General features: G+C 39.9%; 1 protein-coding gene across 1 annotated transcript; it reads left to right on the plus strand.

The window, feature by feature from the left end:
• Window positions 1-27,140, plus strand: polm (polymerase (DNA directed), mu). Its single transcript, XM_038296673.1, has 11 exons — window positions 1-411; window positions 17,982-18,153; window positions 19,051-19,149; window positions 19,227-19,397; window positions 19,494-19,565; window positions 21,645-21,765; window positions 22,899-23,031; window positions 23,118-23,220; window positions 24,999-25,277; window positions 26,699-26,782; window positions 26,934-27,140. The coding sequence occupies exons 1-11, from the start codon at window positions 215-217 to the stop codon at window positions 27,018-27,020; spliced, it is 1,518 nt and encodes a 505-aa protein (XP_038152601.1). The 5' UTR covers window positions 1-214; the 3' UTR covers window positions 27,021-27,140.

The raw sequence follows: 27,140 nt of genomic DNA on the forward strand, positions 1-27,140 counted from the left end.
TTTCACTTACAGGAGAGATGCGCTGATGAAACAGTTGCCTTTTAACATCCAACGATTCAAATGTCTTTTTATACATATAAAAAACATATTAAGAAAATATATGTTACAAACAATTATTTAAAGACAAACACACACTTGATTTAGATTTTTTACACGATTGTTATGTATGAAGTTTAACTTTAGTAAGCGCGAGGTTTAGGTCTGCCAAAGGGAAATGGTGCCTTTGAAGCGGAGGAAAATGGTTCACGCGGGTTCTTTGAACACTGAGACAAATGTCTGTGGAGGAACAGAGCCAACCAAGTTCCCTCAGCTGGTTTTATTCTTGTTGGAGAGGAAAATGGGAGCCAGTCGGAGAGCTTTTCTCTCTCAGCTCGGACGGAGGAAAGGATTTCAGGTGGACGACCTGTTCAGGTAAAAGACAAATATCTCTACTGCTCACACATCTTATGTTTGATTAATTTCAATGTTAACTGGAATATATCTGGTTCTCAGCTAGAAGACCCTGTCAGCATGTTTTGCATTGTCTGTGGAGTGAATTGTGTTCCATTATTGTTGCAAGAAAAAGAAAAAAAACATAAATTCACATTTGAAAAAAGATGCAATCCAGAATGAAACTTTGGTAATAGTCTGAATAAAAAAACTAAGTTTTATCTTTTCTTATATTTTAGCTCCTTTTTTACAAGATTTATTTATTTATATTTTGTTTCGAGAATAAAGTTGTAATATTATGAGAATAAATTCGTGAAATTACAAGAATAAAGTTGTAATATTTTGAGAATTACGAGGAAGAAAGTAGCTCTTGTCGAACTTTTAGGACGTTATTCTCTTAATAGTAAGACTTTATTCTCACAATTTTATGACTATTCTCGTTGCGCCTTTATTCTTGTAATTTTACAACTTTATTCTCGAATGTTAACACTTTATTCTCTGAATTTTACGACTTTATTGTTGTAATGTTGTGACTTTATTCTGGCAATTTTATGGCTATTCTCGTTGAGACTTTATTCTTGTAATATTACGACTTCATTTACGTAATCTTACGACTTTATTTTCGCAATGTTAAAACTTTATTCTCAGAATTTTAGGACTTTATTCTCGTAAAGGTACAAATTTATTCTCGAAATAGAAGAAAAAAAAAATCTCTAGCCTAGCCCTAATACTCCGTCATAATTTTTCCCCTATTTTATTTATAAAATATTATTTCTACATATTTTTATTTATCAATTTTTTTATAGCCTTTATTTCAGATTGCTTAACAAATATCATTCTTTTTTAAATTGCCCTTTACCAAATTGTAAAAATATCATGCAGCACTCTTTTTTTTTTTTTTTTCTTGCAAAAAAAACCAACAACTTAAAAACCAAACATCGCTTTACTTTCAGACCAAAATGAAGCAGGTTGTTGCTGAATTTAATTTGGTGGGACTGTATCATTTTTGTAAAATTTGAAAAGTGATTATTATCTCAATGTGACCGAAAACATGGTGATCGACTCTATGAGACGTCCAACTGGAAAATGAAAAGCTTTACATTTCTATAGAATATCTGGCAGAAGGACCTCAGGAGAGAGATGGAAAGTGACGGATGGAAAAACTTTGTGGCTGATTGTGGTAAAAGTGAGAGAGGCGAGGGTTAAACTGAAGCTATATAACATTACATAGATGGTAGTACTCAGAAGCTACATTGTAGGATGAAGGTCCTGGATGATGATTTGTGCAGAAAAGAATTTGGCAGTTTTCCACCATTTTTCTGTTTACTGAGGGATAAACCTCAGCTACCCAATATATCCAAAATAAATGGAGCCAATACGTGAAAGCTTGGGTTAGTGCCATGATGGTTAATTAACAATGAGGCAGATGTGCGACAGGTTTAAAGATTACATAAAGGTAAATAATGATTCCTTTTCCCACTAGACTACAGACTAAGTTTAAAGGAATAGTACACCCAAAACATGATTAGCCTTCATTTTCTACTCACCCCCATGCTGAACAACACTCTGGAGTACTTTTTTGATATCTCAAATGCATCTGGAGATCTGGGAGGCTTCTTGCTGTCTGCTGACATTCAAATAATGGAGGTCTATTGTACCTGAGGCAGAAAGGTCCATAAAAGTCTGTTGTGTATTAATCTGCACTAATCATAAGATAAAATAAAGTTAATGTTTTATAAGTTTAAAGTTGTTTTCACAAAATACTGTTATAAGAGCCATTCGAGGCCAGAGAGGAGAGAAGCAGAGTGAGTGTGTGTATCTGCTGCAGCTGGCGCCAATGGGAGTGAGATCTACAGGACAACGCAGGGTTAAGGCCCCTTAGTGATAAGAAAGCACCCGCAATAAAAATGAAATATTTGACATCTCAAGGTAGCCCAGCTCAGCAAAAATCTGGCCATACAAAGGAGTTGTTATTTTCAAAGCACACGGCGCAGTAATGGTCTCAGAAAGGGTGATTAGACGAGGGGGGAGCAGTATGGAAGACTGACATGGCTTGAAGCAAGGGCTGACATGTTTTTGACTAAACCGTCATAAGTTTCTGATTTGAATGCACCAGATGTTTTCATGGCCTGAGAGAGTGCTCTCACAAGTATGAGATGTGTCTATGAATGTCACCGTGTTTTGCAGATAAATATCAATGTGACCTTTACCAATGACTGAAATATGTTCTAAAGGGGGTTTTTCCACCGATAAGAAATGTATAAAAGGGAGCTGGTTTCACCATTTGTCAGCTTCGGCTCACTGCTGACCAGCTCATTGTAAATGTGTTGTGTTCAGCAATAAACTCACTGGACCTGGACTCAGCGGCCTCTGTCTAAATTTTTTGATCCTTGTTTGAGTCTTTTTCTGCTTTTTAAGAACTTTGAATTTTTATAAAACTTAGCTTCATTTTTAAGTCGTCAAGAAGAGAATTATAGACGACATAATTGGCGAGCCAGCCAGGAGGAAAGCAAAAAGGGGACGTCGGACGATCTGCAGGCACCAGCTGGAGAGCGTAGAACCCCAAGGGCCCATAATTCACCATTTAAAGGCGAGTCAATTCGTTATAATTTTCTAAATTAGTGGGGAACCAGCCTCCGACTACTGCTTGTGGGGGTCAGACGTCACAAAGCTCTCCTAAAAGAACCTAGTTTTCCAAATTTAATAAAGTAATTTCCAAATTTGATAAGAATTTATATAAGAGTATATAAAGGCAGATTAAGCTGAGGAAGGGTCCAGGTATGTATATATGTATATATGAATGCATGTTTTAAGTGTTATTAATGTTTGTGTTAAACTGTTCTGTGTTTGAATTATTTTGTAAATAAGTTAAGCTTAACACGGGTTGTTCTGAGCGGATGATTGGTAAGGGGACAGATTGATACATAGTCTGTGGAAGCCATAAATCCGGAACCAATAGTGTACGCGTGTTACGTGAGGGTATCAGTGACTAAGGTAGTCAGGGTGCTCCACGAGAAGGCTTAAGTAGTCTTAAGGTATTGGAATATGTGCCACTGTAGGGAACAGTGAGGAAAAGGTATTGTGCCACTGTAGGGAACAGTGAGGAAAAGAATATTGTGCCACTGTAGGGAACAGTGAGGAAAAGAATATTGTGCCACTGTAGGGAACAGTGAGGAAAAGGTATTGTGCCACTGTAGGGAATAGTGAGGAAAAGGTATTGTGCCACTGTAGGGAAACATTTAAAGAAAAGGTTTTGAGGGGCCCTAAGCGATACCCGGGCCCTAAGGATGGGCCAAAATTTTAAACCTTTTTAAGCATAATGGGAAAGAAAATTTCCCCTCAAAACATCCGGAGGCCCGGTCTATGCTTTTCCATTTATCGGGGTTGCGGCCCCGGGCAGCGGGGAAAAAACGTAGAAAAAAAAAAGGCACTGAAAATTTATAAAAAAATAACCCATTTTTGTTTTTGGTGTTCGGTTAGTGTGTAGAGGAAAAGTTGAGTAACCGAGGGGAAAAAGGGGGTGGGTGATATTAATAAATAAAGATTATAATATAGAAAAAAGGCTTAAAGATATAATAATAAATTAAAAAGGAAGTAAAAGTACAGAATATATTTAAAAGGAAATAACCTAAAAAATTAATAAGGTTTAAAAAAAACAAAATTGAAAAACCTGAAAGAAACACAAATTTTATGAAAGGGAAATTTAAATTAAAAAAAACCCTAAATAAGTTTTGGGAAAAGAAATTGTAAGGGTTTTTTAATAAGATAAAGTTTTAAAAAAAGGGTAAAATATTATTCCCAAACTATAGTCTAAAAAAGTAAAATATATAAAGAAATAAAAAATTAGTGAAAGTGCAAAATAACTTTACAAATTTTTTTTTTAAAAGATTTTATCTCAAAATTGAAAAAAACAAAAATTTAAAGGAAGAAAATTTTAACTAAAAAGAAACAAAAAGAAAAATAAACACAATCTGTATTGAAAAAGCAAAACCCATTAAGATAAAAAATTTAAACTAAAGGATTCCAAAGACGGGTAAAAATAACACGGACCTGAGGGTTTGAGTGACGGGTTTAGTAGCCAGGGGAAATAAATATGAGCAAACAACAGTCGGGAGGGGTGCCCGCCAGCCAAATTTTGGTAAAAAGACAAAAACCCTTTCCCAAAAAACCCGCAAAAATTAAAAAATCCCTGACCAAATGGGCAAAAGGGAGGGACACCAAAAAAAAAAAAAATCTTTTGGGCCTAAAAAAAAGGAAAGCTTTAACCCTTTCCCAAGCTTGTGTTTGAATTTGAAGAAAAAATGAAAAATAAAGAAAAAAAATTGGGAAAAAAGTTTCCTTTTATCCCTAAAAAACAGAGGCATCCCGAACAGAGAACATCCTGAAAATATTTAAAAATAGAACACCAAAAGGAAACCCCAACACCCCCTGTTTACTTTGTTTCATAAGCCACCCCCCTTAAACCCCACCCCCTTAAAATTGCGCAGCAGGTCATTTACCCGGGTTGTGAAAAGGGGTCAGGCAGGAAGGAAAGATTACAGGCCCAATTTAAATTAGTTTTAGAAAAAAAGGGGAAGAAAAAACCGAAAAAAATTTAGAAGCACACAGCAGGGGGGAGTATGATTACAGGCGGTGTTTAAATGACGGAGGGGTTTAAACCCCCCCAAAGAAAAGGGAGAAAATCTCCCTTTTAAGCCTTTTCCCTACCCCCAGAAAAGCCCGCAGACATTTCCCAAAACCCCCAAGACCCCCACCTGCCGCCCCAAGCCTAGGACCAAGTCAACAAAACAAAGGCCACACAGACCCGAAGTTTAGATATTTTGGAAAAACGAATCATTTGGCAAAAGATAAAAACCCAAACCCCGGGTTTGGAAAACTAACAAACATTTGTACACTAAAGGGAGCAAATTTTGGAAGAGAAAGCAAAAAATAGCGAAAAAAAAAATTTAAAAAGAAAAAGAGAAAAACAAAAAAAAGAAAAAAAACGAAAGAAGAATTTGAAAAATTGAAAAAAATGGAAGGGGAGCACTTAAAAAGAGGCAAAAAACTGATTCCCCCAACCCTCCCAAAGGGCCCACGGACTTTGTCTCTGATCGAAGAGGCGGGAAGGGGAAGAGGGGGAAAAACAGGGAAATGAGGAAGAGGGGGGGGATGGCCCAAATGGGAGCCCGTGAGGTTTCCAAACAACTGCCAACTACAAACCCATTCCTTTAGGGGTTCAAGGAAAAAGCAGCCAGGCACAAAAAAAAGGAAAAGGCCCCTCACAGGGGAGGGAGGGGGGGGCTACAAAATTTTAAAAAAGGGGGCCCAGCCAAATGGTACCGGGTCCAAAATCCCACAGCAAAAGAGGGAAACCCAAGTTTTTAAGGGGGGCCCTAAAAGGCCCCCTTGCTGCCCTTTAAAGGACCTCATAAACAATACAAGCCATGGTAAATTTATGGACAAATAACCCTGGCAAAAAGGGCCCTGACCCCCATTGGCAATGGTGCTGACAGAGGGAAAGAAAAGCTGGAAGAAAATCACTGGGGCATAAAACGGGCCGCGGGAGACATCAAGGCGCTGCAAAATTAAAACAGCAGGACATTTCAGCAGCCAGAGAGGTGTTTGACAAGCCCAGTTTCCCCGGGGTTTCATGACCTCCCCAACCAGAAAGCCCAAGTACCATTAAACCAAAAAAACCCAAGGGGTGGGCACCTTAAAAGTAACAAATACCCCCCCCTTGGAAAAATCCAACTAACTAGACAAAATGCCAAAAGGATGATGAAAGCCCCCCCCAGTTTCGCACGGGTTTCCAACAGAAAGGGAAAACAAGACTGGAAGTAAATTGGGGGAAGGGAACTGAAAACCATCTGGCCCTCTTTTTAAAGAACCTACTTCAAAGGCCATCCCCCAAAGAAGTAAAAACCAAACTGGAGGGATTGTGGGGCTCATGAAGATGGACTGGCCTCTTTTTCTCTGAGAAAGTTATTCACTATGTAAAAAAGCATCGGGCCCGGAAACGGGCCCCTTTGAGGGAACCAAAGCAAAGCGGCCACCAAGTTTAACCCGCCCCAGTTTGGGGGGAATTGTCCAAACAAAGAAAGAAAAAAGAAAAACCCAAGCAAAAAGCTGCCCCTGACTGTGGTGGCCACAACCCCCAACCGAGGGAGCACCAACAGGGAAAGGCAGGGGGTTACAACAACCAAAAGTGTCTCCTTTTTTTCCTCCACCCACACAGCAGATGCAGAAATCCACAGCGCCACCTTTGGAGGGCCCCCTCCACAGCAAAAACCCCCCCCCAAAACCATCCCTCCTATTCATGGGGCTTTCTAAACCAAGGATGGGGTCCCCAAAAGCAACGTTGTCGGAAGGGGACGAGGGGGCCCCCTTTTGGCGGGGAAGATGGGGGGGCCCACAAGGCCCCAAAAAAGGGCCCCCTAAAGGGCCCAAAAAACCAAAGCAGATGCCACAACCCGGGCCGGGAACAGGGGACAACAGCGAGTGAGAATGCTTTTCGGGGGATGTGGACAAGTTTACAAAAGCAAAGAGACTGCCCCACAAACCCCCGGGAGGGGCCCCCAACCCCCCCTTTTTTTTGGGAAACCAGCCACCTTTTGGAACGGGACAAAAAACACGAAATGGGCAAAAGGGGGTTGCCCAGAAAAAACCGAGGGAAGGGCCTTCCCTACCTTTTTAAACCCCAAAACCCCCAAAACAAACCCCCCCATTGATTCATAAAATAAACACCCAAATCATCGTTTTATGATTGAAACGGGAAAGGGGCCCTACCCCGGGGTAATAAAAAAATTTTTGGAATTGGGGCCTGCCTCTCCAGCTTCAAAGATTTGAAACAGTGGGTTTCTCTGGGAAACCCAAATAATACCCTAAACAAACCCATTTCCCCATGATCATGGGTGAAAAAGACGTTTTATGCACCAAAACTTTCCCTCAGAAGATACGCCCATAAATCTGCTGGGTAAGTTTGTGCGGGTGCCACTAAATAAAAAATTAAATGTACCCCTAAGGGAATTTTATTTTTGAAGCAACAGACAAGAATAAGCCTACAGGGGCCCAAATTTGGGCCTGCAAATGCCCCCCCAATAACAAGCCATGAGCCGAAGACCAAAAATTTTGGTTTGAAACTCACATCCCCAAAACCTCCTTCCTCCAACTAGAGGGGGGAAAAATGGAAAACCCCTTTGATAAGGGTTTCATTTTAACGAGAAATCAAAAAGAACCTTTTTTTTCCACTCCATTGAAACCTTTGTTTAGGGAAAAGGGGCAAAACCCTTGAAAACTACAAAGAAAAGCGGGGATGAAACTAAAAACAAAACAACTCCATCCATTATCTGACATAGTGGTTAAACCACAAGGACTGCAGCTTTGTCCATTTCCTGATAAAGATGTAGCAGAAGGTTTCCGGGTTACCAATTCACCCACCACATTCACATTACTAAAGGGCAACAAAATATAAACCCACATTTCTAGGACCCAGGGTTTCAAGAACCAAGCAAGTCACCGAATGGATTGCAACAGCTTTGGGATTTCCCTTAGCATGAAAAAAATTTTGGGACTTTTTTTTCAAAAATCCCGATTCACAAGCTGATGAAGTAATTGAAAGAACACTTTAAAAGTTCCGGGGAAAAAGAAAAAGGGCATGGGGGGGCAGAACATGAATCCCTTTTAAAAAACAAGCCCCCAAACGGGTAGGTCTAAAAGTAAGACAAAAATGTAGGTTTTAGTAAAATCGGGGCAGCCCCCATCAAATTCACCATTAAACCAAATGTTTAAATTCCCCTTTCCCAAAAGACAGTACCCACTTAAACAAAGGGGCAGTAGAAGGAATACAGCCAATTTATTACAGGATTAGAAACACAGGAGTTCCTTTAAAACCAAAAGTTTAAACCCCTTTTAAACCCCAAACCCCCAATTTTTTTTCCCCTCAAAAAGCCCCCCCATTTAAAGACTATAGATTAGTCCCATGATCAAAGATTTGGGTTTAAAAGCATTGTAAACAGAAGAAAAACCATTAAAGGGCCCCCACCCAAACCCCACCTACTGAGTAATTACCTCCAAAGGAAAAATGGTTTTTTCTGGGGATTGATCTGTGTTTTTAGCATTCTTTAGTGTAAAACCCGGGGGAACCAGATTCCCCCCGTATTTATTTGCCTTTACGTACCCAAAACCAAAAATATACATATTCGCGATTTAAACCCCAGTGGTTTTGTACACCCCCCCATCAATTTTTTTAAAAACTTTTACCGGAAATGACCCAAAACACCTTGGCATACCATCTAAAAATGTTTATGTATGTTGATGATATTCTGATTTGTTCTGTTTTTAAAAAAACAGTGTGAGAGGGGACCCCCATTTTCAGTGTTTTACTGCTTTGGGGAGAAAGGGGGACACAAAGTAATAAACAAAAATTGCAATTCTGCCAGCAAACAGGGATATCCGGGAGGCAACTTAGTGGGGAAAAAGAGGTGTATTGCACCCCCCAACTGGGAAACCATAACCCAAAATTTCCCCAAACCCCAGACTGTTGGTCCCCAATTTTGTCTTTTTCCCGGCATGGAGGGTTTCAGCAGACCGTGGGGGTTTTTATTAAAGCATCCCAAAAAAGGGTCCCCTGAGAGCAATTTATTAAAGCCCAGGGCAAGGAAAACCAACGGCTCAATTACAATGGACCAAAAATTTAGGCAGGGGGGGGGGCGGTTTCCCCAGCTTTTTCTGAAACCCCCAAAAACCCAAACCCCGCTCCTTTTTTCTTGCCAATCCCAGATTTAAACCAAATTTCCAATCTTTAAAGTGGGGTGAGCGACAAGGGATGCATGTTCAGTATTTTTGCAAGACACCCCCAAAAGGTTAAAAAGCCGATTTCTTATTACAGGAAAAAAATTAGAAAGGTTTTCCCAAGAAGGCTGCCTCCCCCCTACCAGGGGTTTTGGGGAGTAGCAGGGCCTTTTGCCTACAAAAAGGCCTCATTTTTTATCCTAAAAGGGCCACCCGTTTTTTCTGTACACATCACATCCCAATTGGGAAAGCAAATGCTCACCACCCCCCCTTTGGGAAAACCCAAGCTCTTTTGAACGGTTATGAAATTTTGGGTTTCAGGAAACCCGAAATTTTAAAAATTTCAACGTTTTAAACCCTTAACCCAGCCAAAAAAAAAGGGATTTCCCACAGAAGGGGAGCCCATGATTTCTCCGGAGACGGACACCTTATGAAGGTAAGGGAGGGCTTATACAAAACATCCAATCCCCCTCTATCTTTACGCGTTCATAGAAAGGGTTTTATCGTCAGAGGGGGACACAGGGAATAGAGCGGAAAATGGAATATCCAACCCAAACCCCCATGGGGCCTTTTTTCCCAGGGGGACAATCCCAAAGATTTTTAGATCAACCCTTGCTCTGCCCAATTGGCAGAGATAAAAGCATTAACAAACTGCTGTAAATTGGCTACTGGTAAAAAAGTGACAATCTATACTGACAGCATATGGATATGGGGTATTTCCAAATAAACGCTAGCATCTGGAAACAACAGGGTTTTTTTAGAACCCGATAGCAACCCCCGTAACACATGGGCAAGCTGTAGTGGAGTTAATTTAAAAACCAAAGCAACTTCCTCGGGGTTAGCTATTGTAAAATTTGCTGCCCCATCAAAAAGCAAAAAAAACCTATTGCCATTGGAAAAAACTTAGCAGATGAGGCAGCTAAAGAAGCCACAGGTTTACATACAGGGACCAAAAGGTTTTATGGGTGAGTGGAACCCATTACTAATTTTGGGGGTTTTATTAAGGGGGCTTCAAATACGAAAAAACGTAACTGAAGCAAAAAACCCTAAGTGAACAAAAGGGGGGGGCTCGGGGAAAAACACCCCCACGATGGGGTTGTGGGGTAGTTTTTTCGAGGACATTTTGGGACAAACCTTTGTTCCCCCTTTTTTACCGACACCATTAAAATAATGCATGGACCCTATCATTTTTCACGAGCCCCAATTTTTCAAAAGTTTTCAGGCATTTTTGGGGGTCACCTATATGACACCTATGGGTAGACAGAGAACTGGCCTTAAATTTCCCAAAATTTCCCTAAGTACAATGTGCGTAAAATTTTTACCCCAACCCCTTTGCCATACCCCATTTCCAGACGGTTTCCTTCCGCCATCGGGGAAGGATTACGAAAAACATGATAACCGGTTCAGGAAAGAGGGACATGTTTTGGGGGTTTTTGTAGGGGTTTTGCCAAATGGGTAGAAAGCATGTCCCCCCTGCTCATAATGACCCACAAACAGGGAGCACGGTTTTTGTGTAAAGAAGTTTTTCCCAGGGTTTGGCATGCCTGACAAAAATATCATCTTATAAGGACCCCCATTTTGTTTTTACAGGTTTATCCCCAAATGTTTTTAAAATGTTGTGGGATAAAACCAAAAATTTGGTTTTTGTGTACATCCCCAGGGCACAGGGATCCTGGAACGGAAAAAGGGAAACCCAAAAAAGAAATTGGGGTAAAATAATAGCTGACAGCAACAACCTTTTGACTTGGGGGGACCCTTTGCCCCGTTGCATTAATGGCAATGCGTTCTCAAACTAAACCCCATGACCCATCTTTCTCCCATGAAATTCTTACAGGTCGACCCCCAATGCCCCCTTCCCCCCAGGGTTTAGGACCCCAGCCCGGCAAGATTTCCCAGCACAGCTTAGCGTGAAAAAGGGGGACTACCTCAGGGCCCCCTTTAAAACCCATTCACAGGGTTATTTTTTTCAACAGGTGAAAGCAGCTCACAGCCGAGACGAGACACACATTCCATTTGGGCTCAGGGGCTTCAAGTGGGTGACAGTGTGTTTTATTTTTAAAATCTTTTTTTCCCTCAGGGGGAAAGAGCCTCGTAAGGGGAAAGGGCCCCTTTTAAATTGTGCTTTCCAAATCCCCCTGCCCTGAAAGTTGAAGGTAACCCCCTTTTGGGTTTAAAAAAAACCACGCACCAGGCAACGGGGCCCCCCCCGACCCACCACTTGATTTCCGGGGTCGACGGGGGTCCGGGGCCCTGCTACGGGGGAAACAACAATCTCCCTCCGCAGCACCCCTCCACTACTCACAAACTTTAATTTTGCACCGGTGTCATTTCCCTGATGCCTCCCCCCCCCCCTCAATTTCAGGCGCCAAAGAAATTCGGCCCCTTGGCAGCCCCCCAAAACGCCAGGTCAGGGGGCTTTTGAGGAAGACAGTGTTCATTTTTTAAATTTTTCCCCTCCCCCTTTTGATTTTGGGGGCAAAGAGATGATCCTTCGCCACCGAACTTCTTTTGGGGCCCCCAACCCCATCCATCCGTCGTTCAGGGACTGGGCGAACTTCTTTTTTTCTGGCCCCTCAGATGCTGGTGGAGTCCTGTCCCCTTTAAAATCCCCTTTCCCGCACCTTTCCCTCTCAACCCCTCCCTTTCCCCTTTCCCTTCCCCTCCGACGCAAGGGGGGCCGCCGAACCACTTTGGTCCCCGGGCCCCCCCCCATCCCGTTTGGGCGTCTCCCGTAAGCCCCCTTCTTCAGAATTTGGGTTTTAAATTTCTTGTTGTGTTTTAAACCCCTTTTTGGGGAACAAGGGGGGGTCTTATGAAAAAAAAAATACTACAGTGCACACACACATTTAATGCTCCAAACCCCAAACATGTCCCCTAGCAAAGGTAACACTAGCACTAACCAAAGGGAATCAAAAATAATGAAAGGAGAAAATTTAAACACTAATCATGTGCCAAAACAAAGGGGTATGAATTTTGTAATGTCCTGAAGAAATTTTAGGGAACTCAATGGGGGAAACCCTTGGCTTGGAGTTTCCCCAAAGCAATTGGGCTGCCGTGAGGATGGGAAAGGGGTCATTGAGGTAAGATGCAAAATTAAAAATTTTGCCAAAAAAACATTAACAAGCAGGTAAGGGCGGTAGGGAAAGCGGGAAGAATGGTAAAATTGGGAAAAAAAAAGGCAGAAAAAAAGATCCAAAACAAATAAAGACTGCACACTGGGAAACCCCAAATGTTCCAACAATGGATTCAGACTCCGTCCCGGGAAAAGTTTTAAACCAAAAAAACGCCCTAAAGATGATTGTATAGCCTTTCTATAATGCAAAAAAATTACCACCCTTCAGATTAAATTTTGGAACACTCACTGAAGGGATTCTGGGGGTTGGTTTCACAAGCTTGGAAGGGGAAAAAATCTTTAGGCAGCAGGGAAGATTCCCCAGGGGGAAATTAAAAACTGATTATATTGAATTTTTGGTGTTTTCCCTCATACCCCTTGTTTCCCGGGACTGGTCCCCCAAAACTTGTTTGTAAATGTAACTGGGGCATTCCCCGTTGTAGAGATACAATTGGGCCAAGAGTTTTAAAACATAACCATGATCACCTTCCACCCTCACCAGGTACTGCTTTCTTTAATAATAACCCGTGTATATATAAAAATATTTTTCATAACAATGACTTATATACTTACTCACCCAAAATATACAACTTGCATCTGGAAAAATCCAAGATATAAGAGAAAAATATCCCTTTAATGATGCCTAAATTTGCCATACAAGTCCCCACATAGATTAAATTTAACAGGCAGAGGGGTAGTTAAAAGGGTGAATATTAAAAAAAAACCCAAATAAAATTTTCGAGCTTTCACTGGCGTCGTTAAAGGGCCCCTCCTAGGGTAGGGGTGCCCCTATCTTCCTCCCAGGGACCTACTTTGATCCTGCAGAGGGGCCCAAGGCCCGTGCACCTTCGGGGTTTGGGAAACAAACCTTGATTTGGGACCCCGCAAAGGGAGCCTGAGGATCAACCGATGATGACACCCAGCAGGGAGCCTGATGACCCAAACCCCCATTACCTACTAGGAACCACTGTCCATCTCTCATCCCACCCGGGAACCTCAGTATCGATTTTTTTGGGCCCAAAACCCGCACCCCTGCCATCCTTAGAATTCCAGATCGACGACCACCATCACCCCACCAATAATTATCCGCCACCACCCTTTCCGCGTACGGAAAGTTCGTGTTTATAGCAATGACCCTAAAACTTGATCTTGGGCCCAAGCTCATTAAAGGGTTTCAAAAGTTTTTTGGCTCCTCCGCTGGAGTCCTATGATACCAACCCCTGACCTTAAGCCCAAATCACCCCTATGAAACCCCATCATTTATGCCCAATTCATGAAGGGGCTGGCGCACCCCGAGCCACGCGGTCCTTTTTAACGGACGCCGCACCATGTACAAACGCAAAGTAAAGGCCCGGGGGAAACGGGAGCTGACCCGGACAATCCCGAAATGAGGCACAACTTCGGGGTTCCAAACCCGACCTTTTTCAATTACAAGAGCAGGGGCAACTTCGGAAAGCCCCATCAGACCATTATCACCCCAAAGGCAGGGGGGATGCAGCGACCGGGTGATCCCGCAGCGTAAGGCTCCCTTACCCATGGGGGGCCCGGGAAAGGAGGGGAGAAAATTTAAAGGACCCAAATTTTGGAGGGTATTAAATTTTTATTAATTTATCAACTTCAACCCAAAAACTGGATATAAGGGCCCAAAGCGAATTTTTGATTTATTATGCATACCTTTGTTAAACATATTGTTACTTTTATTGACATACAAATTTCGGCAGGGGAGTCCCAAAATGGTGTACTCCTAAAAGTTTGGTTGTTAAAGGGCGGGCCTTTTTACCATTAGAAGATGAAGCTTTTTCTTTTTGTTTTTATATAATCTGTTTTCTGCATTTTATTAGTTTAATATTTACTCAGACACCACCACATCTTATATTACTCACTTCTACTATATGGTGTGTGTATAATCTCACGTTTTTTTTTAAATGTGCACAATATATAAAATAAATTTTTTTTCCCCTGGGTGAGTTTCAATTTAAGGTGTTTTAGATTTGTTTACACCTGCATAATCACGTAAAATTTATCCTTTTTGGATCAAAGGGGGGAATGTTGTGTATTAATCCCGCCCCTAATCATAAGATAAAATAAAAATTAATTTTTTTAAGTTTTAAATTGTTTTTACAAAAAACTGTTAAAGAGGGCCCTTTGAGCCGGGGAGGAAGAAGCAGGGTGGGGTGTGTGTATCACGCCAATGGGGGTGAAAATCTACAGGACAAACCCGGGTTAAAGGGCCCCCTTTGTGATAAAAAGCACCCGCAATAAAAAATTTAAATATTGAACCCTCTCAAGGGAGCCCAGCTCAGCAAAATCTGGCCATAAAAAAGGATTTTTTAATTTTTAAAGCACACCCGGGGCAGTAATGGCCCAGAAAAGGGGGATTAGACGGGGGGGAGCAGTAAGGAAAACTGACATGGCTTTAAAACAAGGGCTGACCCTTTTTTTGGAAAAAAAGAAAGTTTTTTGATTTGGGGGGGAAGGGGTTTTTGGTAAAGGGTTTAAAAAAAAAAAAATTTCAAAAAAAAACCCCCCTTTTAAAAAAAAAAAAAAAAAATTTTAAAAAAAAAAAAAAAAAAAATTTTTTAAAAAAAAAAAAAAAAAAACTTTTTACCCTTTTAAAAAATTGTAAAAAATCACCCTCCCCGTAAAAGTGGTTTGGTTTCAAAAAAACCCCGGAAAAAAAAAAAAAGGAAATAAAAAAAAAAAGGTTTAAAAAAAAAAAGAAAAAGTTTTAAAAAAAAAACTTTTTCTTTTTAAAAAAAAAAAAAGTAAAAAAAAAAAAAAAATTTAAAAAAAAAAAAAAAAAAAAAAACAATAAAAAAAAAAATGCAAAAAACCCAAAAATTTTGGGAATTTTTTTCCCAACCCATGGGGGAAAATTTAAATTTTTAAAAAAAAAGAAAAATTTTAAATGTTTTTAAAGAAAAAAAAAAACAAAAAAAATTTTAAAAAAAAAATTTAAATTTAAAAAAAAAAAAAAAAGCCCCCTAAAAAAAAAAAGAGGCACGGGAAAGGGAAAACCCAAAAAAAAAAAGTGGGATTAAAAAAAAAACTCAGAAAAGAAAAAAAAAAATTTTTCTTTTTTTGTTTTTTTTTAAAAAAAAAAAAATTTTTTTTTAAAAAATTCAAAAAAAAAAAAAAAAAAAAAAAAAAAAAAGGGGGCCCCAAAAAACCCCAAAACAAACCAAAAAAACCAAAAAAAAAAAAAAAAAAAAAAAAAAAAACTTGTTTTGGAAAAAAAACCAAAAAAAATAAAAACCCAAACCCCAAAAACCCAAAAAAACAAAAAAAAAAAAAAAATTTTTTTGAATTTTAAAAAAACTTTTTAAAAAAAAAAATAGACCCCCTTAAAACACCAAAAAAAAACCCCCCGACCCCCCAAATTGGGAACAAAAATTTAGGGTTTGTTGTTTTATTTAAAAAAAGAAAAAAAAAAACAAATTTTTGGGGGAAAAAAATTTTAAAACAAAACAAAAAAAAAATTTTTACTTAAAAAATAAAAAAATTTTCCCCGAAAAAAAACCCCTGTCGGGGATATTTATCAAGGGGCCCCAAAAAAACCCAAGCCTTTTTTGTGGTTTTGAGTTGGGGAAACAAAAAAAAAAAAAAAATTTTAAATTGTTTGAGTCTTTTTCTGCTTTTTAAGAACTTTTAATTTTTATAAAACTTAGCTTCAATTTTAAGTCTTCAAGAAGAGAATTATAGACAACAAGTCCACAAAAAACGTGTCAATATTCCTCCATACTGCTCGTCCAATGTATTCCTAGTGTCCTGAGTGGGTAGCATCCAGAATTTACTCGAAACGAAGTCATTTAGAATGTTTTTAGAGCATAAACAGTAGTGCATAGGATTTCCTAAAAGCACGCACTTTTAGGAAATCCTATGCACTACTCACGAGTCTACGGAAACCGCGGCAGACCAAACCAGACGAAAGTGCGCATTCAGCTCGGCAAAGAACTCATGCTCTTCCTCAACACCGAAGTCCTCAGACATTTTTCTTTCGTTGTTTCTTTCTTTGCGCAGGTAAACGGCACATTTCTTCTTCTACGCTTGCATTATTGGCAGAGCAGACGCTGAATGCGCATTTTCATCTGGTTTGGTCTGCCGCGGTTTCCGTAGACTCGTGAACACGCTTTTAGGAAATCCTATACACTACTGTTTATGCTCTAAAAACATTCTAAATGACTTCGTTTCGAGTAAATACTGGATGCTACCCACTCAGGACACTTGGAATACATTGGACGAGCAGTATGGAGGAATATTGACACGTTTTTTGTGGACTTTTATGGAACTTTCTGTCTCGGGCACCATAGACCTCCATTATTTGAATGTCAGCAGACAGCAAGAAGCCTCCCAGATCTCCAGATGCATTTGAGATATCAAAAAAGTACTCCAGAGTGTTGTTCAGCATGGGGGTGAGTAGAAAATGAAGGCTAATCATGTTTTGGGTGTACTATTCCTTTAAGGCAAAATGTGCAGGTGGTGATGTTATGAGATGAGCCGAGGCTTCGAGGCGTGTGTCGAGTAGTGGAGGGGGTGTTTCCCCGAAGCGCATGTCGAGGCATGATTTATCGAGGGGCGGGGCCAAAATTGATGACGTTCGAAGCCTCGCTACTGTGATACCTGGTGACCGCTTCGGGTAGCGGATCAGAAAGAGAAAGAACTTCAACAGACATTTAAACAGCCTCAGGATTCAGTCAAGATGTTGGAGTTTGGAGGAGAGCTGCTGTCAGATGGATGGAGTTTGGATAGATTCTAAGAACAGATTTGGTTGTTTTTCCAACCAATCTAGTTGGTTAAAACTATTTTAGTTAAATTAAACAATGTAATGATCAAAATCTGAGACAGACGCTGGACACAGATGTAGCTTTAGTACTTTTCAAAGTACTTTTGCTGTCACTAGTGCATTAACTATGTTTGTGGCGTCAGCTGTTAGACATTGACTCTCACTCCTGAGGTTGATGGTTTAAGACCCTGATTACTTTTGAAAGTTGCGATTATACTTATAGTATTTTGGCTAATGTGACTAATTTGTATTGATTTGCCCTAGTAAAAATAGAGCTTGTGTAAAAACACTGCCAGATTAGATTGGCTGGTTTAGGCGAAAGGTTGTTTCAATGCATAACTTCCAACCCAATTATAACCAGAACGGTGGAAAAACTATAATGTTTAAATAAAAATTAAACCTTAAAATAACATCGTTGTTTCATTTTGCTCATCGTTGCACAGTTTGCACAAACACTTTCACTGTCTGCTTGAGCTTATTTCACCAAAATGGCAGAAAAAAACGTGTACCTAAAATGATTATTCTCTTCTAAGACATTTTACACAAAATATTTTATTACACACACTAATTAACTGACTAATAATTTTAAAGGACCTTAAATGGGGGAAAAACAATTGCAAAAAATCACAGATTCAGTTACTAACTGTAGTTTTGCACTCCACCAGTAGGTGGCCAAAGGGTTCAATGCCTCATGAGGCTTCATCTCTGCATCACTAGTGCCTCCACATAGTTTTCAGTGTCCAGCGACTTTCAAAGGTTCAATAAAAACTTGAATTCCAAACAAAAAGCAGGTTTCAGTTTGTTTTTTTACATAGAATTTAAATAATGTGGTTTCAGCATAAAAAAAGAAAAGGAATCCTAAAAACAAACTGTCTGTCTCCTCAGTGAAAATGTGACACATGTTATCTGTGAGAACAATTCCGGAGAGGAAGTCAGGATGTGGCTGGAGGCCCAGCAGCGCAGGCAGGGAGAGCTCCACCTGCTGGACGTCAGCTGGTATACAGAGAGCATGCGCCATGGCTTCCCAGTGGAGATTCACCACAGACATAAAATACAGGTGGGCTAATATGGAGTACATTTTGTTCCTTCATTGTTGCAAATAAAAAGAACATGTTTTGTAAGAAAAAAAAAACAAAAAACAGTTTAAATTTTATTTTTAAGAACAAATCTCTATTTTAAATTTTTAGATTTTTTTTTTTTAAGGAGTGAAGTTTGTCCCATTTTTGTGGCGAGCAAAGAAGACTAAAATGTTTCTTAAACTGGAATAAAAAAATGCATTTCAAAAAATGCTATTTATTTCAATTGTATTTGTCCCATTTCAATTTCTCTAATTCAAACAAGGTACTTTAAATGTATTTTTCATATATTTTATGGAATTTATATATATATATATAATTTTTATTTTCTCAAATAATTTTCTCTTAAAACATTTATAAATTACCGCATGTTGTCAGACGACAATTTCTAATTTCACTTGCGCTGCTTCTCCTGTTAATACGGTAAAGCCCTCCGTAGCATCCGGCACCAGGCTACATGTGATCTAAATGATCCAATGAGCTGCTGTCAGTCTGGGTTGCTGCTGCTGCTACTTTTAGACACAGCAGGCAAACCTGTGGCAAGCCGGGCGATGGGAAAGAAGGAGAAGATGATGAGAAAAAGAGAGCAGAGAAAGTGCGGACTGCTGGAAGAACTGTGGTGAATTGGTGAAAGAAAAGTGAAATGGTGCTCAAAGATGACCCTGCACATTTAGAGGATGTTTGGCTCAACCTGCTGCTGTGAAGCAGGATTCTCCACCATGAACAGAATCAGAAATAAATATGGATCAAAATGGGCTTAGTCTCCATTCAAACCAGGTTTAAAGCCAATTAAACAAAATAGTTTATATTTTTTTAAACTGTCACCTAATTGTTCCATTCTAGACATTCATAAAGACTGTTGGCTGTGTGTCTTTCAGGACGTAGCGGTGAACGCTGCGGATGTCGCTCCCTTCTCCGTCCCCAGCTACGCCTGTCAGAGGAGGACCACCCTGGGAAACCATAACCCTGTTCTGACAGTAAGCGTCTCCTTCCAGTTCACAGCAGCGGTGTGATGTTTAACCTCCATGTCACATCGGAGCGCTCTCTGTCTCAGGACGCTCTGTCCCTCCTGGCTGAGAAGGCAGAGCTGAGCGGCGAGGACGGCCGAGGCGTGGCGTTCCGCAGGGCCGCCGCTGTGCTGAAGGCGCTTCCCTCTGCAGTTAGCAACATGTCGCAGCTCACAGGCCTGCCCTGCCTGGGGGACCACTCGCTCAAAGTCATTAAAGTCAGTGGAACTATTTCTGTTTTTTTTTTCTTTACTTCTAACTCTGGTCAGACTCCCCCTATAAAAGCACCGCCCATTTTTTTCCTGGTTTTTCAGGACATTTTGAAGACTGGAGCATCAAGTGAAGTCGAATCCACTAAGGCGTCAGAGCGGTTTAAAGAATTAAAGGTCAGCATTTTAGATTTTATTTCAGAACCAATGCAGCGGAAAAATAATTAAATCTTTCTGTAAAAAAAAGTCTCTGAAATCGATAATCCTGTAACCCCCCCCCCCCCCCCCCCCCCCCCCCCTGCAAAAACGATCTAAAAATAAGTTAAAATGTCTCAAATTAAGTGTATTTACGCTGATTTGAGCAGGTAAATGAGATGACTGGCCAATGCAATCAGGATTTTTACTCTTAAAATAAGATAATTAGATAATATACACTTAAAATAAGACAATATAATTGTTTTTTCTTATTTTAAATCTAAATTGTCCTTTTCCACTGGCAAACTGTCTCAATTACCGTCTTATTTCAAGAACAATTTCGCTTATTTTAAGGAAAAAAATGACTTATTGAGATTTAAATAGTTTGCAGTGCCCATACATGCAGAGGGTTCCTATGAACCTTTTAATGAGGCTTAAAGTTGGTCTGTTTTGCTAACGGATAACCGATCAAAGTTGTATTGATTTGATGAAAACTGACGTCAAAATCCCATCTAATCCTTTTCGAATGGAGATTTTAAAGAGTAGCCAATCACACACATCAAGCTAAAATGCAGAGGAAATTATAAAACCAAATAAAGCAGGAAAAAAAGCGTGGCCTCGGTCCAGCTAAAGGGTCTTCATCAGGATAATGACCTGAAACACACAGAAACAAGCAATTCATATCAGTTTATTTCTATAGCGCCAATTCACAACACAAGTCATCTTAAGGCACTTTACAGTGCACCAGATCATCCAGTCAGATTGATTCAAAGTTGTCAATCTAAGGAAGAGCAGCTGATTGCATCGACTCATTGACTCTAATACAATCCCTCACACTAAGCATGCTTGTAGCTTCAGCCGTGCATCAGAAATAAACTTGTACAAGCATCAAAAATGAAGCAGCACGCATGTTTTTGCTGCTTCTGCTGCTTGCAGACTGAACGTAGAACAAGAGGAAAATACTGCACTATTCTTAGGTGGCCTCTAGGTGCCCTGATCTAAATCCTACTGAGCATCTTTGGAAGGAGCTGAAAAAGGCCGTCTGAAAAGGCAGCCTTCAAACCTGAGACAACTGGAGCAGTTCGCTGATGAGGAGCGGAAACAAAACACCTGCTGAGAGGGGCAGAAGTCTAGGTGACAGTTAAAGGAATCGATTGACTGCAGTGATTGTATGCAAGAAGAACAGTCCCATTGCAATCCGCCTTTTTTTGGACACCGAATTTTAAAAAATAAATTTTTTTATATATTGCATTCCTTACACTGAATTTATATCTGGTAAAAATTGTATTGCAAAAAAATCAGCTGCAAAAATTTCGCCTGCAAAAAATTAATACGCAAAAATGTGGCCTGCAAAAAATTAATATGCATAAAATTCATCTGCAATAAATTTGCCTGCAAAAAATTAATATGCAAAAATTTCGCCTGCATAAAATTCAGATGCAAATATCGCCTGCAAAAAATTTCCACTGCAAAAAGTTTGGCCTGCAAAAACTTCATCTGCAAAAAATTCAGCTGCAAAAAAACTGCCTGCAAAAAATGTATATGCAAAAATTTCGCCTGCAAAAAATTCAGCTGCAAAAATTTGCATGCAAAAAATTCATCTGCAAAAATTTGCATGCAAAAAATTCATCTGCAAAAATTTCGCCTGCAAAAAATTCATCTGCAAAAATTTGCCTGCAAAAAATTCATCTGCAAAAATTTCGCCTGCAAAAAATTAGGTACCATCATTAAGTCCAGGCCTTTTTCATGAGTCTATATTTTTAAATCATTCTTTTAAATCCTGTTTAAAAAAGAAATGTCTGACTTTCATTTGTTCATTTTAATTTAAAAAAAATACTTATGTCATATTTCCGTGACCATTGAGTTTTGTTTTGTTTTTATCAAACGAAGGGAACCAACAATTATGTCCATGTGTGTATAAGTTCAGTAGAATGTCTTGAAATTAAAGGATTTAATAAACCTTAAAACCATGACCTCAAATGATAAAATCATTCGATCAAACTAGATCTCAGTCAAGCTGCAGCTTTATAGTGTTGAAGTAAAGTGTTTATCGTGTTTCAGGTGTTGACGGGTATCTTTGGAGTTGGGACAAAAACAGCTGACCGATGGATACGAGAGGGGATAACCAACCTTCAGCAGCTACGAGACTCTGGGCAAACGCTCAACCGCTCGCAGCAAGCAGGTGTTGTTTCTACTAAATCATGCTGGTTTACTCGGGTTATCCGCGTTGGATGCTAAAACATTGAAATGTGACATGGAAGCCTAGTTTGTGACGGGGCCAGTGTTGGGCACGTTACTTTGAAAAAGTAATTAGTTATAGTTACTAGTTACTTCTCCCAAAATGTAACTGAGTTACTAACTGAGTTACTCCACAATAAAAGTAACTAGTTACTAGTAAAAGTAACTATTGCGTTACTTTTGAGTTTCTCGCCCCCGTAAACCTCACCACCCAGCCCCCACCTTCTCGCCGTGTGTTTCCAAAGCCAGCTGAATAGAGCGGACGACAAAGTACCTGCAGAGAGTTTAGCATTTATTGCAACTCAACGTAAATGACATCAGGGGGGAACGCCATGTGAAGTTTTATAACAGGACATTCAGATCCGGTGAGTATATGAAATTAATAATTGGGGATGTCTAATTCTGAAATCCTGTGTGTTTGGGTTGTTATAGATACTGCAACATCTATCTATCTATCTATCTATCTATCTATCTATCTATCTATCTATCTATCTATCTATCTATCTATCTATCTATCTATCTATCTATCTATCTATCTATCTATCTATCTATCTATCTATCTATCTATCTATCTATCTATCTATCTATCTATCTATCTATCTATCTATCTATCTATCTATCTATCTATCTATCCATCTATCTAGATGTATACTCTGTGTGTGACATAAAATATGGATCTCCATCCCTGCCACAAAGGCCATCAAATAATGTTTAAAATAAAAAACAGTAGGTTGAGAAGGCAGAGTATCCATCCATCCATCCATCCATCCATCCATCCATCCATCCATCCATCCATCCATCCATCCATCCATCCATCCATCCATCCAGATTTCTCCCTTTCTCCATATAGGCTATCATTTCTGGCTGTTGTCAGGTTCATTTGATCGTTCACGCTCTCCATAGTTCTCCTGTGGCGCGAGCACAGGGCGACTGTTGCGCGCCTTTAGCGAGCCTGCGCGTTTCCGGTCGCCTGCGCGCCTGCGCGGCGTTAGTAACGCCGTTACTTTCAACGCCGTTAGTCCCATCACTGGACGGGGCGCATACTTTTTCCCAGCGTTGTATTTTGTGGCGTTGCAGGTTTGCAGCACTACGACGACATCAACCAGCCAGTGAGCAAGGCAGAGGCTGATGCCATCAGGGAGATCGTGGAAAGAGCCGTGGCGTCTGTGTTACCGGGAGCTCAGACTGTTCTCACTGGAGGATTCAGAAGGTTGGAGATCATTCAGTTCTTTCATGAGACAGAACCATGCAGTGGTAAATCAGTGGTAGCTGCTGACCGTGGTTCTTATTGTCCAGAGGGAAGCTAACGGGTCATGATGTTGACTTCCTGATTACTCACCCTGAGGAGGGCTGTGTGGTGGGACTGATGCCCAAACTGGTCTGCTGGTTGGAGTCACGGGTATGCTTTTCATAGTAACAGTTTCCATTAAAATGTTGGATCATTTTGATTGAACGTATTCGTCATCCACTTCAATTTAATCCAATTTACTCCCATAGCACCACTTTACAAATGTCATGTCAACAGACTTTCTAAAAACAATTCAATCCGATCATAGAGTCAGATCAGTTCAAATTATATTTATCTAAGGAAAACCAGTTGATTGCATCGACTCATTGACTCAAATTCAATCCCTCACACTAAGCATGCTTGTAGCAACAGTGGAGAGGAAAAACTCCCTTTTAACAGGAAGAAACCTCCAGCAGAACCAGGCTCAGTGTGAGCGGCCATCTGCTGAGGCCGACTGGGGTTCAAAGAGACAGAAGCAGACATAGAAAAAGAAACATAGAAGCACTGATCTATTAATACTTTCTATTTTAAAAAGGTAACGGTACACTAGTTCCCTTGGTGGCTCTGTTTGGGAAAGAATCAGCTAGCCGGATGAACTATGAGCATGTTTTCATGTCAAAGTGAAGACCAAGTGCGCAGTCACAGTAAAAGCTGAGCCGATAGCTAGGTCTAGGAGAGAAACAGGACTAAACACTGAAAAACAGGCCCAACTCTATGATCTATAAACAAAGACATTTCCCTCCAGGATGGAGTCACAGCCAAACAGGAACAGACAAGATGAAGCTACTATGAGAAAAAGCAGAGAGAGCAGAACGTTAGAGATTTAACTAACAAATACTGCAGAATGGGATAATAGAGATAGAATGATGAAATAGAAGTCCCTATGTCCTCCAGCAGTCTAAGGCTATAGCAGCACAACTATAGAGATAGCTAACTTTTTATTTGCATTTTTTTTCTAAAATCACTCTAAACCCAAATTAAGATCTTGTAATTAGGAAATAAGATCTCCTAATTACGAGATAAAATCTCATAATTACGAGTTAAGCTCTCAGATTTTTTTTTTTTTTTGGTGAAGGCAATATGCTTCCGTAGGATAAACATATTGAGAGACAAAAACATTTTTGTTTTTTTAACTTAAATGCAAAATGACTGCTCTAAGTTGGATGCTCTGTCAGTTAAAGACTGGACTATACTCCAGTTAAGGATTTATGGATTACTAAATGAGTTGATGATTATTTCAAAAATCGATTAATCTGATTAATAGTTTCAGCACCAGTCTGAGCTACTGAGGTGTCCATCTGCTCATCAAACCATATCTTAGACATAAAGAGTCAAATAAAAAGGCCATTTTGAAAATGTTTTTCTGTTAAAAGGTATATAATGTCTCTAATCATTGTTAGAGTTTTCAGTCCAGCTTAACTTTCGCTTTTTTAGTGAAAAATTTATAATAAAATAAAAAACATTCTTGCCTTTCAGTGCTGGAGCAGCGGGGCGGCTTTATGTCGAAGCCATGACGACATCTGGCAGCATTTTCACACATAACTACAAAACACTGGAACAGAAACTTTACGACCAAAAAATAATTTTATCGCCGCTATTCAGTTCTAAATGTTTGGGAGACGTTTTACATGAAGAGAGCGATATATTTATGGGATTCATAATGTGTTTAGAAAGAAATAGCAGAATTCCCTTTATATTGTCTTTTGAGTAAAGTTTATAAAAAGTCCATTATAATAAATCGCCTTCTAAATGTTTCCTCCAGAATAAAATGTTTATCTCACACAGATAGAAGCTTCTCTGCTTCCTGATTGAATAAAAAAACATATTTCTCCTGAATCTTTGCAGATTTCCAAACTTCGTCCTAATCTTCTCTTTTTTTTCATAAACAGGGTTTGCTTTTGTACCAGAAAACTACCAGAAATTCCTATCTGGAGTCTGAGGATGGTCCGGGTCGCCCCGCCTCGAACATCGACCGCTTTGAGAGATGTCTGTCCATCTTCAAGCTGCCCACCGGAGGAAACGCCGACCTGCAGGAAGCAGGCGAGGACAGCGGTCCGTCGGAGAAGGATGGAGCCCCAGGGAGACGGTGGAGGGCTGTGAGAGTCGACCTGGTGGTCTCCCCCATCAGTCAGTTCGCCTTCGCTCTCCTGGGCTGGACCGGATCCAAGGTTAGCATCATCGTCGACTGCTGAGGTCCGTCCAATCCGCCAATCATTCCTTCATTCATCTCAGTCCATTAAATAGCATTCGTACACTGGAAAAAACGATCTAGAAATAAGTAAATATTTCTTACATTAAGTGTATTTATCCTTAATTTGAGTGATTAATGAGATAGTTTGCCAATGGAGTGAGTATCTTTACTCTTAAAAAAATATAATCAGATACAGAGAATAAAGTATTCCGGCTCGTAGTGATTGCCCATGAGTAAAAAATATCACTCGAAAATAAATTGACAGGTAATAAAATTTAAAAACACATTCAAAATCCCTCTTGCATTTGTCAGCCAATGGTAGCAAAGGAGCGCTCTGAAACTAACAGTACTACTGGTAGCCAGTCAGATGAAGAAGGGGGCGGGTCTTAGGAAAGCGTGTTCCTCCTCCGCTTGTTTCTTGCTCAAGTCACCAGATAGATTGTGGTACAGAGCTGAAGTTCTACATGGAAAGCCAACTTGCACCGTTTACGGCTCCATTCAACGGACAGACGTGTGAAAAGTCAAAAAATAAATAACTGAAACTGTGTTTGGAGAGAAGGACGATAGAAAGAATGGAATTGCATGGAGTGGGAACAATGCAGGTCATGAACTCTGGCACGCTGTGCTTCCAGGAAGCTTATTTACGCATCCAGCTGCAAAAAGCTGCTACGCAAACATGAGTTAGACCCTGGTCTTCATGCTGCTGTTGGTGCAGCCGCGCACACTACACATTTGCAGGGAGCTATGGCAACAGCTGATGTACCAGCGTCAATAACTGATCGTGCATGCAAGTTAAAAATAAGGGTTTGTGCTTTCCTTGCCGAACACGACCTCTCATTCACACTAGATATAGATGCACCTTTGCCATCTGATGAACCGAACGAAACACACGCGAACCGAACTGAGACAGTCGAACCGAACGATTCGGACGGTTTTCAAAAACCGTTCCATCCCTAATATATATATAAAAAGTTCAGGGTCAGAATTTTTTAATCCCTGTAGATAATATGCACTTAGAATTAAATAAAGCAATTGTGTTTTCTTATTTTAAATACAAATTGTCTTGTTCTATTGGCAAAATGTCTCTTTTAAGAACAAATTTAGTTATTTTAAGAAAAAGGATTTAGATTTTTTTCAGTCTAAAGATGAGAGCCAAAAAATGAAATGTAACAAATTAATGCTTACCCTCTACATGTTATCTTAATATATTTGATTTAGTATGGCTCTGAGAAATACAATATGAACTGCTTGTTGCTATAATATTTTATCAACCAAAATGTAGGAATTTTTTTTTCTTGTTTTTGTTTCAATTTGCAAATCAAACGTAGGAATTTTTAGATGGATTCTTTTCTTGATCGTATCTTCTAACCGATTCGACAAATGTCGCTTCATCTACAGCTGTTTGAGAGGGAGCTGCGGCGGTGGGCGGGGCATGAGAGGGGCATGTCTCTGAGCAGCCACGCCCTGTACGACAACAAACAGGTGGGAGGAGCAATAAAATACAAACCTTCTGCTCTAGTTTCCAAAAGCACAATAGACCACATAGTCCACTTTTAACACCTGAAGTTTTCCTCTTTGTTAAATGAAATAAAGAACATACAGTGATGATGTTTTAACGCATCTCTGTTTGCAGGGAAAGTATCTGAGAGCTTCATCAGAAGAGGAGATATTTGCTCATCTCGGTCTGGAGTACGTTCCTCCATCAGAGAGAAATGCCTGAAGCATCGATGCAGACGGCCGAGCTGGAGGCTAAATGTGGAGCGGTTCTGTTTTCAGGGTTCTGACTCCTTTTCTCTGTTTTATTTTTTTTTTGTCTAGGTAGCAAATTACTCCGTTTAGG

Source organism: Cyprinodon tularosa, unplaced genomic scaffold (assembly GCF_016077235.1).
Source record: "Cyprinodon tularosa strain WSP-4 unplaced genomic scaffold, ASM1607723v1 ctg374, whole genome shotgun sequence".
NCBI lineage: Eukaryota > Metazoa > Chordata > Actinopteri > Cyprinodontiformes > Cyprinodontidae > Cyprinodon > Cyprinodon tularosa.

Excerpts from the sequence above, each read along its gene's own strand:
- polm (XM_038296673.1), top strand. The coding sequence starts at position 215 with ATGGTGCCTTTGAAGCGGAGGAAAATGGTTCACGCGGGTTCTTTGAAC. Across the intron at positions 19,398-19,493 it reads ACTCGCTCAAAGTCATTAAA|GACATTTTGAAGACTGGAGC; the intron begins GTCAGTGGAACT and ends CTGGTTTTTCAG. Across the intron at positions 23,032-23,117 it reads CTCACTGGAGGATTCAGAAG|AGGGAAGCTAACGGGTCATG; the intron begins GTTGGAGATCAT and ends CTTATTGTCCAG.